The sequence below is a fragment of the Coffea arabica genome, chromosome 8c, assembly GCF_036785885.1.
Source record: "Coffea arabica cultivar ET-39 chromosome 8c, Coffea Arabica ET-39 HiFi, whole genome shotgun sequence".
Taxonomy (NCBI): domain Eukaryota; kingdom Viridiplantae; phylum Streptophyta; class Magnoliopsida; order Gentianales; family Rubiaceae; genus Coffea; species Coffea arabica.
The window spans coordinates 9049324-9062230 of record NC_092325.1 but is presented as its reverse complement, the minus strand read 5'-3'; the positions used below and the strand labels follow the sequence as shown (position 1 = coordinate 9062230).

Here is a 12907-nt window from a genome sequence, read left to right as displayed (position 1 = left end):
ATGTTTTACATAGACATTCATTTAATTTAATTCACTGTTACTATATTCTACCCCGACCTTGATTCAAAATGAACTCTACTCGCAGCAACGAAGTACGACACCATTGAAATTTGAAGCGTCCAAATTGGTCTTAGAGAGAATGAACAACGAAATAGAATTTATCAAAAAATATGAGGGCTTTAATGTACCACGTGCTCTGCCCCTCTGAGAGAATCCAAGCCGATCCAAGTCAAAACCAACATTTGGTAACTAGACTGGGGTTTTAACACAATATACACTGCCGTTGGTGACACCATGCCAAAGCCACCGCAACTTCCACCAAAATGAGGCCTGCTAAAGCCTTAACAACAATCCCAATAGCATCATTCTTCACCGGAACTACAAAACCAAGTCAAAGTTTCAAGCGGGTTCCTCCATTTCATCGTCATAGTATCCGATTTTCGGTGCCCCTTTTCACGAGATCAAAATCTTTTACCACCCGTCGGTATGCTCACAGTTCAGCTCCCGAAGTTGCAGCAGAATTCAGTTCTGGGATGCTTCCTGACTCACAAGGAAAGATTGAAAAGCTAGAAGCAAGTGTAGAAAAGGTGATGGTTTTGATTAATTTGTTTCTGGTTAATGCTAGTTCAGTTATTAATTAATATCATTTTGGTTGCAGGTTATATATGGTTGTCGTTTCTTTACTATCCTTGCAGTATGGGGATCTTTGGTGGGATCTTTTCTTTGTTTTATCAAGGTATACAGTATTCTGCAGCTTGACTTTTCTTTCTTTAAGTTATGATATGGATTACTTTTAATTTTTTGCCTCTTATTAATGAATTTTCATTCTCAGTTCACAAACCAGCTTTTTCCATGGTACTAAATATCATTTGTTCATGATAGTCAATTGGATGTGCTACTTTCAGTGGACAGGAATTATTATACGTAGTAGAAAACTTTTGATAGTTCAAAGGGAAATAAAATATATGTAGAGTCAATAAATCGGTAAATTGAAGTTTAAGGACTTATTGGGAACATTTGAGGCGATATCTTGTTCATTGCGCAAGTAATAAAGGAGCAATACTTGGTAATGTCCGGTTGATAAAGTATTGGGATGAAAATAGTTCTGATAACTTAATCAAAAATTGAGTGTGCCCAAGAATTAATTTCCACGGAAGTTATAGCATATGCTTGAATTTTAATTGTTAGGATGTGTAATATTATACGTCCTAGATGCAGGAATAGACATCTTGATGCAGTGATTTAGTTGGTGATAAGAGCAGGAAAGTTGAACTATCTAACTCTTGCTAAACCTTTATGTTAAAGTGCTTAATAATTTCTGTACTTCAGAAAGCAAGTTTGGTTGTAATTTCTATAAAAGAAGTACAAATTTGTCTAGGTGCAATATCTTTGTATGAAACATTTTATTGAGACTGGAAAAATGCATTTATGCATGTAATCTTTCTTTAGCTTTACATTCCATCCCTCTAGTAAACCTGCTCTGTGCGAATTTCTATTCTTCTTCTTCTTACTATTACCTTTTCTCTTTTAACGGAAAACAAGCATTTTTATGCTACCTACCTCTTCATTTGAGATTTTATATTCTCTAGCTCTTCCTTTTGTCAACCAACCAGTTCCAGTTCCAACTGCTAAGAATTGTTGATATTCATCAAAGGTGAGAATATATAAGTGATGAGCCACAAGTTAATGAAGTTCTTCAAAGATGAATATTTCTTGATTGTTTGTGTTGAAGGAGCTGAAAGGCCTAGTGGTTTCAATTAGAGAACTGATGGAGTTTTCTATTGGCTATGGCAAACAATAATTGCCTTAGTTGCAAATGATTGATCATCTAATATCAACTTTCTCTAAAGATCTTCAGGATTCTAGAACATGATGATAGTCAAGGCATTGCATCTGCTTGACCTATTGCTGGTAGAAAATTTTTCTTTTCTATCTCTGTCACAGTCTGCTACAGATAGTGTACTAATTTTATGTAGCCTTTTTCATTCATTACAATTTTATGGTCTGTCAGATTGGGTACTTGAAAGATGGATCTTTTGTCTATTTCTTTCAACTCCGATGGACGGGAAACTTAAAGATTAACTAATTAGCATTAAGCAGGGATAGAAACCTTTGGTAATTTTCTTTTCTTTGGTAACCATATCTCTACATGCCACAAAGGAAGAGTGATTAATACCTTTCTAATATCTGTGGATTGAAAAATACAATTTGATGCCGTACTAGGCCCTTGTATTACACTGCCAGGCAGTTACTACCGCACTTGTTAGGGACAGAGGATTTGAAGCACATAGTTGTTAGGTGTGGTTAGCTACACAATTTACCAAGTCTTTAAGAAGCTCTTGGCCGTTAAGACTAGCTCTTTTCATCATAGCTTGTGTATGCATGTACATTCATGTGTTCATAAATTGTAATAGGTTGAGGGCTTTGCAGTGAAGGGAACATACATTCTCGAGTTTATAATGCTGGTTGTGCTATCTTTCATGTGAAGCAGCTCTACACTGGCTGGATAATCCTAATGAAATCTACATGGAATCTCTAGAGATCTAGTTCCCTTCATGTCTTGCTTCCTTCGAATCTCATGTCTCTACATTCTCCTGCCTTTTGATTCCTCAAAAGATCTTAGAAGTATGTTCTCAAATGAATCTTACCAGCTAATTGCTTCACTAACCAATGTCAATCTTTATGACCCTTGGACAACACTATATATTAAATGAGGTTTGTTAATCATTAAGAAATGTTCAGTTCATAGTATTTTCTGTATTTCTTTGAGTCACAACCCATGCAGCTTTTATGTGAGAAAATTCTTTGAACTTGTCCCTTATGAATATGGGATGGTTTCTCAATTATATAATACCAAGGCATTCATCTAGCAATATTTGTCTCCTGATCTGAAGGTAGGAAATTAAAATTGCTTCTTTCACTTTAGTCTGATGAAAATCAATTTGGTTGTCCTTAGCAAGTGGTGCTATTATGCGCACAAGACAGGTAGACCCTTAGTTCAATGAAGTAAATTTGAGTGTCCTCAGCAAATATAGGACATTACACCATTGATTTGCATTTTTTGCTGATAGAAATAGGTGGAATCCTTTGCAAGATTGTCAAGCTGTCTGCTTACTTGCAGGGTTGCAGTTATGTTGTGGCCTCATTCCAAGAATACTTTGTCAACCGAGGGAAGGTGATGTTTTCGCTGGTTGAAGCCCTTGGTATGTCAGAAAATTAACTTTCAGATTCAATCACAGCAGTAGCAGTTGTTCCTTTTTCATCTGTTTCATTCTAGTAAATCCTAGATATGTTACTTCTCCGTTTAGTGGCTCTTTGTGTAAGTTAAAGTTGTCTGTGTGGGTACATTTTTGAAACCTGTTTTCCCAAATTCGTTTCCAAGCTTTTGAGCAATTTTTAGTAATTGTGGTGGTAGTTGTTACTATTCTATGTGCTTTTAAAACCTGTTAGATGTGTCTATATATTCTCTTTTCCCCTTATGGAATAAGTATCTATTCAGAAAATATCCTCTGAACTTTCCCATGTTTTTTACATTAAGGCTGTAAACTATTCATTTATTTAATGTTTGCTCTGCTAAATTTGCTGATGACAATTTTCTGATCTCACTCCTTTTTGATTTGCTTATTCAGATGTATATCTACTAGGGACGGTGATGTTGGTTTTTGGAATGGGTCTCTATGAACTCTTCATCAGCAACCTTGACAAAGCAAAATCATTTGCAGATGAAAGAGTTCCACACAGATCAAATTTTTTTGGCTTATTTACTCTGAAGGTCTGTCTAAACTTTCTCCTTCTGCAGCTTGATGATCACCTTGCTTGGCTATCATCTTTTTATTGAAGTACCATAAAGTATTCATCTTATTGCTGATTCCATACTAGTTGACTGGATAAGCCGCTTAAAAATTTAAAATTATTTCAGCTTACATTTGTGAGCCAAAATCATAATTGTTCGCAACATTGGATGAATTTGTTTAAATTTTCTTACATTCTTTAACTTTTGTGCGTAATTTTTCATTTTCTTATTTCTCTTCATCTAAAGCACATGCAGTCCTATCTGAATTTCTTAAAAAAAAAAAAAAAAGAAAAAAAAAAGAAAGATTCATTGCCATCTTTTTCCTTTTCTTCCTCATGTAAGTCAAATGGTTATATCCTTTGGTATTGCCAACAGATCAAGACAAAGATTTCTTATTTATTTCTAGTAAAGGTCCTATAGGCAAAAACATGTTTTTGTGCGCTATGCAGGCTGTTCCTACGATCAGTGAGGTTATTAGAAAAGGGAAGTGCAAATTTTGAGCCTTACACCTTGATTAGTTTGGACAATAACTGCTTTGATAGCTTTGTGGTTAGAGCATCATGTCAAAGTGCATGAAATCAGAAGCAATTGTAGATCCTGCTGTTAGTGCTGGGGCCTTGAATGACTGGCACAGGGTTCAAATTTCTTCGATGAACTTTTGATGCTCATTGATCATGCTTTGTATGAAATGTAAAGGAAAAAAAAATTAAAATTGATACCTTTGCCTAGCTGAAGTTTAGGCATCCTATTTTGTTTATTGAACACATTTTTTAAGTACGTATGTTAATTCATTCATCTTTGATCATATTCAGGAACGTCCACAATGGTTGGAAATTAAATCTGTCAATCAGCTGAAAACCAAACTTGGCCATGTGATTGTCATGCTACTTCTTATTGGTTTCTTTGACAAGACTAAGAAGGCTGCTATATTATCGCCTCTTGATTTGCTTTGCTTCTCAGCCTCTGTATTTTTGTCATCTGGCTGCCTGTATCTGCTATCAAAACTCAATCACTTAGAAGAGTAAGCATTTTGCATATTGCCAGTTGTCCCCTAGAACATGCTGTTAGTAAGACCTTTTTGAAGCTTGTATACTTAAGAAGCAGTTGTTCTTATTTCGATCTGCAATCCATAGTAACTGCTGGTCATGCTGATGCTCCAGAGCCTATAATTTCCTGTAAATATATATCTCATGCTACATATACTTTCCACTCGTCTTATGTCTCAGCTAATGCTCCTAAATCTGTTGCCAGATCTATTTTATCGTAATCATTTGTTTCATGTGGTTAAAGTAATGAGTGATGCTACACTATTATGTTGCCAAACATGCATTAGATAATTTTTAAAAAAATGTTGGCCTAACTTTACCAAGAGATTTGTCAGTTACCTTGAAAAAGGTACTGGTTCACGATCATGCTCAAAGATATGTGCTTCAATATTGGAGATGTAGAACCTTAAGCTGAACTCGAGTTCTGTTCTTTCGGTTTGGATCTGTAGAAACGAAGCAGGTTCATTTGCTTGATAATCCCATTATTGTTTGTTCTACTACTGACCTGATCTGAAACTTAAGTTCATCAATAAGGGGTTGACGTTATTAGCTTTATTCGTGAAGTTCAGTATCTGTATGTTAGCCAGGACAATAGCTTACCCGCATTTTGTGATTACTCCTGTGCCCTATAAGCCACTTAGTCACGGCCCTGATACCCTCTATGCGTGATAATTATTCAATCATCATGGCCCTGATGCGTGAGTGTTGGATAGATATTCAATCTTCATTCCTTTGCCTCAAGTCTTCTCTTGCATGTAAGATAGCATCAGAAGGAAGCCTTTTCTTTGTTGCATGACTTTTTTGTGGCTATCACTGAACTTGTTTCCTTGCAAAGTTTTGATCCAGATTCCTCTATCTTTTGTAAGTACTCCTACGAACTTGGATCTCCTACCTGTACGATTGTTTTAACTGTTCTTTTCCATGAACCAGCAAATTTCAGGGATGTTGAGGTGCATTTTCTATGCCTTGGGAAAGGAAAAACTTGATTCTTGTGGTTTATCGAATCTGTATTCGTAGTCTTATTAACTCCAAAGTCTTGATGGTAGTAGTGAAAAGTTTACTCTAGCACTAGTGTCTCTGACATAGCTATTATCTATGCTGTATCAAACCGGCTTGTGTAAAGGATAGCAAAACAAGATGTATATCAGGATATTTTTCATTATTAAGACTGAACTTGAGTTTGCATTTCACAAAATTCCTCAAAACAGTAACCTCAACAATTTAGGTCACAGTTGTAACTGAGTTTTGACTGAACTGTGACAGAAGGGAGCAGGGTAGGGACAGTTCAACCGTTTTTGAACAGTGTAACGGGTTTGTTTGGATAGGGTATTATTTGAAATATTATTTGGAATAATTACTGTAACACTTTTTGTGATGTGATGTATGTGAGATAAAAAGGTGATTGAAAATATAAAAAGGTGCGTTGAAAAATATGTTTATGATGCAAGCAAAATATTATTTGGGATAAGTTTTGTATCCAAACACTCCCAACATTTTTTGAACGTTTTGTAACTCTATGTAAGCTTCTTGTATATCCTAACAACAGAGGTGCGATATTTTGTTATTATTCATGTGAGTCCCATATGTAATAATTGTATTTCTGTTTTTAAGTTTTACAAGTAATTCACGTAGTATTACACCTTATTCAAAAAATGTTATATCATTCAAAATGGTTGTTGCCCTTGGTTCGAGACGGAATTATTGTGTTACATCTCCACATATATACTTTGATTGTTGAGATTCAATGCAACACCAATATACCATCGTACAATCAACTAAAAATATGCGAAAAAAAAAAAGAGTTAAAATAGTACATTCGGCTATAAAGGTAGTAGCTGTGATCTTGACCATGAATCGTGTCGAAAAATTACTTTATGTTGCAAGATATGATTTATCTAGACAATTGTCTCAAATTATAGCATGTGGTGATCTGATCAGTCCCTACTCGCTGTTAACATATCGAAGATTTCATCTGGCGATTGGGATCCCTAATCTCTTGCAAGGCGTCCAAAATCTGCTAGTAACACGGGTTGCTTTTATCTCATAACTTCTGAGTCCTATTATTTTTTTAAAATTTCTTCCAGCTTCTGTCACCTTTAAACCATGGTAAATCATATTAGCTGCCAGACAAATGTTTCATGTCAACTCAGCAAGTATTATAATTGAAGGCATTGCAACCCATGAATAAAAACCAGAAAGAAGTCTGATTCCCTTTTTCCGCCCTCTATTCCAGCCAGTGGGTTCGCCTTTTCGAAACTCCTGATTTTCCATTTCTGGGTGCTGGGATTCCCTCATCTGAAGTTTTGATTGAACCGTATGCCGGTCCAAAGATTCTCAGAACTCCATTCACAGCTCAAAATTCAGGAACCTGGGTGTAACAAGTGTTGATTTCATAAAAAACTTGCCACTTGCCGTATTTAACTGATATTCTGGATGTTTTATGCTTTGCAATTTGGACATTTACAAGAAATGGAATCAGAAATCAACTTTTGCTTTTCGAAGTGTAACCTATGGGTCTGTCTGGACTACTTCAAAAGGTGTGAAATAATGTAAATCAGTGGGGGCCAAAAAAAGGACGATTCCATAGATACAACCTCGCGATCACTGGTAGCAAACTGAAGAAATTTTTATAATCGGCCCCAAATCTGTAATTCCATTTTTTTTTATTATTCTAGTACCATTATTAAATGTATCATTTACTGCAATTTGTTATTTTATCTAAGAAATGAATTGTTGCCTGTCGTCATCATTCATCAAGATTGAAAAAGGTTACTTTTTTATTTATCCTAGAGAATGTCGTTAGTAATAGTGCTGGACTTTTCTTCCCTTTTGTTGCATGAACAATTAAAAGACTTTGGTGAATTTAAAAATATCCTTGTACTGTATAAGAACGAGTTTAGGATAAAAGTTATTCTTTCAATTTCAACCGCAAAAGTGGCGTAATTTGGGGATGGTTAGATTGTTTGTTTGTAGGTGCAGCACGGAGTACAATTTGTGGTGCTTGGTGTTGTGATAGATTTTAAAAAATGAGGTGGTTTGTGTTCACGTGGAGTGAGTATTTTGAACATATTAATTAGGGTTAATCACATTTTATCCTCTTAAAAAATACCTCATTTTTCAGTTTACCTCCTAACCTTTAATTTTGCTCACTTAACCCCCCTTTAGAACAAAATTGCCTTTACTTTATTTTGACTTTTCATTTACCTTAGTTTCCTTTCTTTTATTTCTTTTTCTCTTTCTTCTTTATTTAATTTTTCATTTTTTCTACAAAAATCTTCACGTTAATGATTAAAATTAAAAAAGAGAAATTGCAGAGATCTATCTTCTCCTTAAATGATTAAAAAAAATTCAAATCACTTTCCTAAAATACAATTTTTTTAGCCTTTCAATTCTTTTAATTTTGGATTTTCCTCTTTCCTTTAAATAAAATGGAATTTTCATCTTATGATATTTTCTTGAGAATAAAATGAGAAACTAGAAAGGAAAGAGGAAAACCCAAAATTAAAAGAATTGAAAGGCTAAAAAAATTGTATTTTAAGAAAATGATTTGAATTTTTTTAAATCATTTAAGGAGAAGATAGATCTCTACAATTTCTCTTTTTTAATTTCAATCATTAAGGTGAAGATTTTTGGGGAAAGAGGAAGAATTAAATAAAGAAAAAAGAGAAAAAGAAATAAAAGAAAGGAAAACAAGGTAAATGAAAAGTCAAAATAATGCAAGGGCAATCTTGTCTTAAAGGGGGTTAAGTGAGCAAAATTAAATGTTAGGGGGTAAACTGAGAAATGAGGTATTCTTTAAGGGGATAAAATGTGATTAACCCTTTTAATTATTTTGGTTGTCCTTTTAGCTGTGGGTACAAGTGGTACTAGCCTTTGTGTGGCTCTAATTACCTTAATGTCCTCCGACTGTAATTAATATGGGGGAACATGTTTTAGTAAGCAATTAGTGAAAGGAAATACTCGCTCCTTCCCACTTTGATAGTTCTAGTTTTTTTTTCATACAGTTTAAGAAAAAGTAATTAACTTTGTTAGAACAATCAATTTAGATAGTTATTTTTCTAAAATACCCTCACATTAATTAGAGTACAACTTTATGGGAACTTGAATTGATAGTAAAAAAAGAATCAATTCTTATTAAATGGGGTATGTTTATAGTGACAACAACTTTTATTGAATAAGGGTATTTTAAAAAAATTAAAATACAACTACATTCTTCAATTAGAAAATGGACTACAATTTGGGACAGACGAAAAAAAAAAACAGAACTATCAAAGTGGGACGGAGGGAGTAATAAAGAGCGGGTATTTTGAGAGGTGGATTTCCAGAAATGGGATGGTTTCGATTCACCAATGGTGATGTGAGTATTTCGGGACGGTGCAATTATTTTGGTTGTCCTTTTATTGGGGGTACAAGTGGTACTAACTTGTGTGTATGGCTCTAATTACCTTAATGTCCTCCGACTGTAATTAATATGAGAGGAACAAGCTTCAAAAGGCAATTAGTGAAAGGAATTAATAAAGAAGGGGTGTTTTGGGAAGTGGATTTCCAGAAATGGGGTTGTTTCTATTCATTAATAGTGGCATGGGCATTTCAGGAATGTGGAATTATTTTGGTTGTCCCTTTAGCTGTGAATACAAGTAGTACTAGCCTTTTGTGGCTGTAATTACCTTAATGCCCTCCAACTGTGATTAATATGAGAGCAACGTGGTTTAGTAGATAATTAGTGAAAGTAATTAATAAAGGATGGGTATTTTGGAAACTCTTGTTTGTTGTACCGGACTTTTTAGCAATTGGATAATTCATAACAGCCTTTGTCTTGCTGCAATTACTTAAAGTTAGTGAGATGCAAATTAAACGTTGAATGACGTGGATTTTTTTTTTTTTTTGTGATAATTGGAGGACGTGGATTTTGAGCAAATTACTGAAAGGAATTAATGAGAGTTTGATGTCTGAGCATCGGTTTTATGAATGGACTTTGTTTCGCATTCTTCCGATATGCTCTTTCGGCTTCTAGTGAATGCGTAATTCTCTTGCTGTTTAATCTGGACTTCATCATGGTTCTTGGTCGTCGAAGTCATTCATGGTGATTCAGCTTCCGGTGGGTTTTGGTTTTCCTTAGTGATTTTCACATTTTGTGATTTATTTTGTTAAATTCCAATATTTGTTAAGAATTGAGTAGTTGCATTATCAAATTGTATATTGATTTCACATAAATTAGATTTTCATGCGTACTTGGAATGATATGGATTTGTTTGAATGGGTTTGGAGGAAGTGTGACGAAAAGCTTTGCTGGGAATATCTGGAATAAGGTAAGCAAAATTTTAACGTTTGTACTGAATGTTTTAGATTATTTTTATATGCATGTAATTGGTTCTGCAGTTCATTCTAGTTTTACTGTGTTCTTAGTGGTATTGAATTGATATGGTCGTTGAGCTTGTTTATTTATGTATTTGTTCATATATGTTATTGTCTGACTTCTGGGAATACTTGATTAATTTTTGTAGTAGTTTGTCCTTTGCACTGCTGATTTGCTATAGTAATAATGTTGATTCATTTGTGTGATCAGGTGATAATTCATTTAGGTTGTTTATTTGGAAATACTTGAGTTGGGTGTAAATGATGTGATGATTGAAGTAAATTATGGATTTGTACTTAAAAAACACATGTATCCATTCTTTGAGTAGTTATCAGTGAAAGTAGTAAAGCATAAGAAATAAAATTAATCTTATATACACTGTCAGTGTATAGACTATTACTATTAGATATATGTCATATAAGCAAAATTTGAATATGAAATTCAAAATTTACTCATGTTCTTCATCTAATCATGATTGTGTATACATTGACAGTATATATAAAATGAACTCAAAGAATTAAGTACCTCTAACATGAATTGTTAATCTTCTACATACATAAATAAAAAAAAAAAATTTTGAGCAATCTTTCACATACATTACAATGTATGAATTTTAACAATTCAGCGTATGGTCATGGTTTAAAATATTCATTGTTCTCCTTGCATTGGTCTTTGAGCAATCAGTCAAAACAACGCATGCATAGAATAGTTCTATGCACAGATGGAGAAACAAAGATCAATTAACTATGACAATAAGTTAGGCCTCATGTTCTCAAGTTCAGACGGTCAAACGGTGAGAACTTGCAATCCGCCCAAGTCGTGATTCATAGTTATTGCCTTCCTTTCTTCCTTTTCTTTTGTGATCATATCGCATTAAGATAGCCATGAATCTCGTTTCGATTGAAAGCCTCAAACTTGCAAACATTGAAAAAACTTCATTGAACAATTCCATAATACTTTTCAACCGATTTTGTTCGTGAAAACTTAAATTTGACTTTCAATAACATCACATAATTGTAATCTTATCACCATTCATGACAATTAAATAAATTTGTCGCATGAAATAATCAAAATTGACTCAATACCAATGTAAGAAATCATAGAGATATGCACAGCAAAAAATTAAAAAATTTTTTATTCCTTTAGTAGACCAACTTTTGATTAAATTTATGTGACATGAAGTTAGTTTAAGAAGATGGCAATTTCGTCAATTTGGTCCCTAAACATTTTCACTTAAACCAATTTCGTCCTTGGTGAATTATTTTAACCAATTTAGTCCTTGAACTAGTTTTTTACTTTCAATGTAGGGCTTTTCACTATATTTTACTCAATCCGCGTGGACCAACAGGGGCATAAAGTCACATTGGTCTATTTTTCTCCAATTAACTAACGAAATAGATTAGAGATCATTACAAAAAAGGGGGCAAGCATCTAGGTTTGGAAGGCATTAGGGCTCTTCACAATTTCTCAATTCTATATGTAAAGGAGCACCGATAAGATGCATCAATGGAGAAACTATTTCAATGGGGCATCAAGTTTGAGCAGCTGCAACACTCAAATCATGAGGGTGAAGAAAGTGAAAAATTATTAGGAGTTAAGAGAGGGAAGGTAGATCACTACAATGGGGAAGTGACCATGTTTTGTGATTGTAATGAACCATGTCGAATAGCTACTTCGTGGACATTGTCAAATCCAGGAAGAAGATTCCACGGTTGCAAGAATTATGGGGTATTTTTTCTATTTTTTAATGTATTTGAAGGGAATTAATTTTTTTGTTTTGGCAGTATAATTGGATATGGGTATTTAGTAGTAATATCTGATTTAGTTTAATTTGTAACAATAGGCAATCTAATTGGGGTATTGATATTGATTATAGTCACCGAAGGTTTGCAAGTACTTTTTGTGGTATGATCCACCAATGCCGGAGATGACAAAAAATATGATGGCAAAGTTCTTGAAGGAACTAAGGAAAGCCGAACAAGAGAACCAGTTCATGAAGATTGAACTTGCAAGGTTGGAAGAAGAGAAGAAGATGATGAAGGCTGAAATTTGAAAGCTAAGAGATAAGAGCAAGTTGCTAGTTTTTATTGTTATTTGTTGTGGTTGCTTGTTAATTGCTGTGCTTGTTAGCAACGACAAAAAGGGCATACTAAAAAAGACTTGGGGCTCCAAATGTTAGTTTAGATGAATTAGAGAAACCTATGTAGTTACATTTAGCCTTTTGTTCACGAAGTTGCAAGGTGGCTGTGATTGGCCTTAATTTTGTCTGATTATGGTTTGGTTGTAAGGCTTTGTAAGCATTTGATGAAGTATTTGTCTAAGTAATATATGCAACCGATGGGCAAATTGAGAAATATGGACATATGCAAAGCTTGTGGCAGCTTAGTGTCTCAAAAAATATTTGGTAAGATTTCGCTTTAAAATTTGACACACTCTAAACACAACCATTCCAGATGACACCTGATAAATATGCAACTAACAAAAGATAGTAGGAAGTTTTTATATAACCAGCGAGTTCCAGTCGTCCAAAAGAGATCAATGCCAAGCTCACAAGCTTGGTTCATGTCTAGGCAATGAGATACAAGCTAAGGTAACATAGGTAGACTTTTACGAAACAATGACCCGGTTCATTGCCTATTCTTTCCCCCACAAGATCAGTATACTATAATTACAGTTGTAAGATCTATATTAAGGAGGCTTCATTCCCTAAAC

At 34.2% G+C, this 12907-nt stretch overlaps 1 protein-coding gene across 1 annotated transcript; it reads left to right on the top strand.

The window, feature by feature from the left end:
- Positions 1 to 207: 207 nt before the first annotated feature.
- On the top strand, positions 208 to 5004 carry LOC113705250 (uncharacterized). The gene is made up of 5 exons (XM_027227041.2): positions 208 to 587; positions 659 to 736; positions 3122 to 3203; positions 3630 to 3772; positions 4606 to 5004. Exons 1-5 carry the CDS (start codon positions 324 to 326, stop codon positions 4816 to 4818), a joined length of 780 nt encoding a protein of 259 aa, XP_027082842.1. The 5' UTR covers positions 208 to 323; the 3' UTR covers positions 4819 to 5004.
- The last annotated feature ends 7903 nt before the right edge of the window (positions 5005 to 12907 follow it).